Source organism: Oryx dammah, unplaced genomic scaffold (genome assembly GCF_014754425.2).
Source record: "Oryx dammah isolate SB20612 unplaced genomic scaffold, SCBI_Odam_1.1 HiC_scaffold_2616, whole genome shotgun sequence".
Classification (NCBI taxonomy): Eukaryota; Metazoa; Chordata; class Mammalia; order Artiodactyla; family Bovidae; genus Oryx; species Oryx dammah.
In genome coordinates, this window is record NW_024072686.1 from 1 (window position 1) to 5,008 (window position 5,008).

Sequence of the window (5,008 nt, forward strand, 5' to 3'; positions counted from 1 at the left end):
CCCATCCCCAGAGAAGGAAATGGCATCCCACTCCAATATTCTTGCCTGGGAAATCCCATGGACAGAGGAGCCTGGTGGGCTACGGTCCATGGGGTCGCAAGAGTCAGACACGACTTAGGGACTAAACAACGGCAACAACAACCCCCATCCACACATTTTACCCAGGCACAAGGCAAGGAGCCATCTGCATCTCATGTCTGTCTATCCTGCCCTCCCCCGACCCCATTCTGTCCCTCAGATGTGGGCAGGTAAGGCCTGAAAGGGGTTTCGATAACCTCACAGACACGAGGGATTATAGGTAACTAGAACTTCGAGGACTTTTAATTCTTTCCCTGTAGGCCCAACGTCAGCTTCTAGGGACTAGGCTGGGGCCACAAAGGAGATAGGCCCCGTCTTAGGGGAAATGGTGCTCTGTCCCAACTCAGGGAAGAGAGGCTCTGCCCATCCTCAGTTTTGGGGAAGAAGTGGGTAGGAGACAGGCTGTGTTCTGGAAAGTTCCAGTCAGTGTATCAGAAAAGAAGCAGCTCAGGAATTTGGGGGAGAGATAAGAGACAGTGGTGGAGCCTTTCCTTAGGAACTGCGGGTCTCAGGATATGAGAGCTGGAGCTCTGTTTGGGTTTGGGGATGGAGCAAGGAGACCTGGCTTTGACCCAATCCTGTCTCCCATTCCCCTCTGGCCTTTGAGGATGCACAAGGACATGCCCTGGGGCCCCTCCTGCCTCCCAGGCGTGGCTCACCTTGTCCTCCCACTGCCCCACCAGCTCTTCTTGCTGCTCCTGAGCCTCACACTGGCCACCGTCAATGCCCGCTGGCTGGAGTCCCGCACCACGGCCGCTATGTGGGCGCTGCAGACTGTGGAGAAGGAGCGGGGCCTGGGCGGGGAAGTGCCCGGCAGTCACCAGGGCTCGGACCCCTACCGCCAGCTGCGGGGTCAGGACCCCAAGTACAGCGCCCTCCGCCAGCAGTTCTTCCGCTACCACGGCCTGTCCTCCCTTTGCAATCTGGGCTGCCTCCTGAGCAATGGGCTTCATCTGGCAGGCCTCGCCCTGACCCTCCACAACCTCTAACTCCCACTGACCCTCTGTCTCTGCTGGGGCCCTGGATGTCAATAAACCACTTCTTTGGAAATGACTGCCTTTATCTTTCTCCAACTGGGAAGCAAGGAAGGGGAGGGGCAGGCAAGGGTTGTTGTTGCTGTTGTTTAGTCATTCAGTCGTGTCCTGCTCTTGTTCGACCCCATAGACTGTAGCCTACCAGGCTCCTCTGTCCATGGGATTTCCCAGGCAACGAATGTTGGAGGGGGTTGTCATTTCCTTCTCCAGGGGATCTTCTCAACTCAGGGATCAAACCTCCGTTTCCTACCTTGGTAGGGACTCTTTACCACTCAGCCACCAGGGAAGCCCTTGTAGGCAAGGGTAGAGCTGAGGGATTCCGTTTTCCCATTCACATGGCATACTAATTCAGAATGTAGGATGTTGCAGCCTCTAAGCTCATCCTACAATGGTGCCATTTGTTGAGCACCTCCTGTGTGCCAGGCATGGCGCTAACCATTACACATATCATGTATTATGGTAACGGTATCTGGTTCTGATCCCTAGAGGACAATTGTATTTTTTCACTTCATTGACATTGGGAATGGCCATGTGACTTGCTTTGGCCAATGAAATGTGAGCAAAGTCAGTTTTGAGAAGAAGTATACAAGCCAGTGCCTGATTCACCACATCTTCCCCTGTTTGCAATGATCAGTGTGAGTGAGAAGCAAACCTTGGATATAAGGGACTTGTGAACACAGTAAGGGAAGGAAAGAGTGGGACAAAGGGAGAAGGTAGCACTGACCTATATACACTACCATGCATAAAATAGATAGCTGCTGAAAAGTTGCTATATAACACAGGGAGCTCATCTTGGCACTCTGTGATAACCTAGAGGGGTGGACTGGGGGAGGGGAGGGAGGTGATGTATATAACTATGGATGATTTGGGGTGTTGTATGGCAGAAACCAACACAAGATCATAAAGCAATTTTTCTCCAATTTAAAAAAACGAAGCAAACCTTGGATGTTGGGTGCCATGGTGACTGTGGAGCTGCTTGTTACTGAGCATATACCAGCACTTCCTGACTGACACACATCTCAGTTCGTCCAAAGTAGCCCTTGGGGTTGGCTAACGTTGTTCCCAAGAAGCAATGGGGCCTCAGTGAAGTTCAGCAAGTGGCTTCAGGTGCAGTTGTTTGAATTAGGACCCCAGCAAAGCCTGAACTTTAAAAATTTTTGGTTTAAAATTTTTTTTGGCCACATGAGCAGGGGATCAAACCCATGCCCCCTGAAGTGGAAGCATGGAGTCTTAACTACCTGGCCGCCAAGGAAATCCTAAGCCTGAGCTATTATAAATGCAGATTCTCTGCTGTTGGCCTAAAGAAAAAAACTGCAGTTGGGCCTGGATGTCAAATTTTGTGGCCTCAGGCCAGGGCCTGCCCCTCTCTGATTTCCAATTTCTTTATCTGTAAAAGGAGGGGGTTAACTCTTCAGGGTATTTGGAAACGGTGTCTAGCCCAGTTTAGGGTCAGGCGCTGTACTTTATAAACAACAAACTCATATCAGAACCCTTACCCAACCCTGTGAAGTGGGGACCCTTGTTAACGACCGACCACATGATGGATAGGGACAATGAGTCCCGGGGAGGTTAACATGTCCAACGCGACAAGGACTGGAAGTGGTGGAGCTGAGATTGGAACCTGGCTCCAGAGTCCATGCTGTTAGCTGCTGTGCACATGTAGGAACTCCACGTCTGGTTGGTTAAAATGAAATGTTTATTGGCAGGGAAGAGACCGCGCTTGGAGATACTTCCAGCCCCTCCCCCACCCCACTCCGCCCCCGCCCAGCCCCACAAGCCCCGCCCAGGTCCCTCCCCGCCCTTCCCCAGGGGCCGCCCCTCCTCCGGCTTAGGGGCGGGGCCGGCGCGGGATCCGGGTGGCTGCGGGCGGCGGCGGCTGCGGTGGCGTCTGCGGCTGCGGGTCTGGGTCGCAACCAGGGCCAGGTCGCAGAGAGTTCGGAGGCAGAACCCTCGCGGCCAGCGTCCCCCCCTACGCGAAGTGACTCCCTCGGAGGGAGAGCACTCCAGCCCGCGCCTCCGCGTCCCAGCAGGGCTCCAGCTGTCCCCATCCCAGGAGGCTCCCTGCCAAGATGGCATCAGCTGGAGACCCCCCGACAGGCCAGCGGGACGCAGCGGACCAGAACTTCGACTACATGTTCAAGCTGCTGCTCATTGGCAACAGCAGCGTGGGCAAGACATCCTTCCTGTTCCGATATGCCGATGACTCCTTCACGCCCGCCTTTGTCAGCACTGTGGGCATTGACTTCAAGGTCAAGACAGTCTACCGCCACGACAAGAGGATCAAGCTGCAGATCTGGGACACGGCGGGCCAGGAACGCTACCGTACCATCACCACAGCCTACTACCGTGGAGCCCTGGGCTTCCTGCTCATGTATGACGTTGCCAACCAGGAGTCCTTTGCTGCCGTGCAGGACTGGGCCACTCAGATCAAGACCTACTCCTGGGACAATGCTCAGGTCATCCTCGTGGGGAACAAGTGTGACCTAGAGGATGAGCGTGTTGTGCCCACCGAGGAAGGCTGGAGGCTCGCCGACGACCTTGGTTTTGAGTTCTTCGAGGCCAGCGCCAAGGAGAACATCAACGTGAAGCAGGTCTTCGAGCGCCTGGTGGACGTCATCTGCGAGAAGATGAATGAGTCCCTGGAACCCAGCTCTAGCCCTGGCAGCAATGGGAAAGGCCCGGCCTTGGGGGACACCCCAGCCCCACAGCCCAGCAGCTGTCCCTGCTAGAGATGACTCTCCCACCCCACCCCCTCCTGCCTCGGCAGAGACTGTAACTGAGGCATGAGCCATAAGGGCTGTCTCCAAGCTCAGGGCGCCCCCCACTTCCCGACGGCCGCCACCACTCCTGCATGGCGAGTTCTCTGACCATGGCCTCCAGCCTGCCCAAGCAGCCCCTGTCGCAGGCTCCAGCCCCTGTCGCAGGCTCCAGACCCTGCTGCGGGCAGGCTCTGGGGGAGGGCCGTGCACGAGCTTGCTGCTTCCCGGCGTTGTCATGGTGATAGTGAGCACGCACGAGGCGCGTCCCAATTTGCCTGGTGAAGGGGCAACCGCCATGTCTTCTGGGTTAGAACCACTTATCCGCATCCGTTTCTGAGTGGGGCATTGTTTTTAGTTCGCGTGGTGGCCAGAGATGGTTCTTCTCCCTCTTGCGGTGGGGGTGGGGAGTTGGTGGGAGGTGTCTCAGAATTCATCCCTGGAGATGTGGAAGGCAGCGCCTTTCTCAGGATCGCCCAGTCTGCCTGTGAACCAGGGTGGTGGTTTTGCATCTCCCAGACCCCTCCCTTCTGACCTGCAGATCTTCTGCCTGTGAAACCAGTATTAAAGCGGCTTTTCCCAGAGCACCCCATACCCCCACCGGCGGCTTCAGGGACCCCAGAAGTGCCTTCTGAGCTTCTCCAGAATTTGCTTGACCCTGCCACTGTTACAGCTGACCCACTGCATTCCTGATCCAGAATAGAATTCTGGAAACTGTGGGCTGCTCCGGGCCAGGCAGAGAATCATGCATTCCTGCTGAGGACTTTACCAGGAGCTAATTCAGAGTTAGAATCTTAGGCCCTCCTGCCCTGCCCTGCCTTCCACGGGCCCTGTTTGGCTGGTAATGTTTTAAGCAAGGTCTTTCTACATCCCATATCCTGCTCAAAAAGGAAATTGAGCAATGTTCCTGGGGGTAGCCTGCACTGGCTGGCAGCGCTCCATGTGAGGACATCAGCTCCTCCCAGTTGAAAAACCTTGAAGACTCAGGGCTGGCTTCCCGAACCATGTTATCTCTGGGGTCCAATGATGTTCTCTGCTAATGGAGGAGCCACAGGAAAGAACGCTTTGGGGTTTGGCTGGAGGGGCAGCAGGGAAGGCAGGGCTGGGTAACCGCTGTTGCTACTTGCATTTCCTAGATGC

The 5,008-nt window shown here is 55.5% G+C and overlaps 2 protein-coding genes across 2 annotated transcripts; both read left to right on the forward strand.

Moving 5' to 3' along the window:
* Positions 1 to 121: 121 nt before the first annotated feature.
* LOC120859729 (transmembrane protein 205-like) lies at positions 122 to 1,131 on the forward strand. The gene has a single exon (XM_040235723.1). It carries the CDS (start codon positions 594 to 596, stop codon positions 1,065 to 1,067), a length of 474 nt encoding a protein of 157 aa, XP_040091657.1. The 5' UTR covers positions 122 to 593; the 3' UTR covers positions 1,068 to 1,131.
* A 1,855-nt stretch (positions 1,132 to 2,986) lies between these two features.
* On the forward strand, positions 2,987 to 3,959 carry LOC120859727 (ras-related protein Rab-3D-like). The gene has a single exon (XM_040235722.1). It carries the CDS (start codon positions 3,182 to 3,184, stop codon positions 3,839 to 3,841), a length of 660 nt encoding a protein of 219 aa, XP_040091656.1. The 5' UTR covers positions 2,987 to 3,181; the 3' UTR covers positions 3,842 to 3,959.
* The last annotated feature ends 1,049 nt before the right edge of the window (positions 3,960 to 5,008 follow it).

Coding starts and splice junctions, on each gene's coding strand:
- LOC120859729 (XM_040235723.1), top strand. CDS start 594: ATGAGAGCTGGAGCTCTGTTTGGGTTTGGGGATGGAGCAAGGAGACCT.
- LOC120859727 (XM_040235722.1), top strand. CDS start 3,182: ATGGCATCAGCTGGAGACCCCCCGACAGGCCAGCGGGACGCAGCGGAC.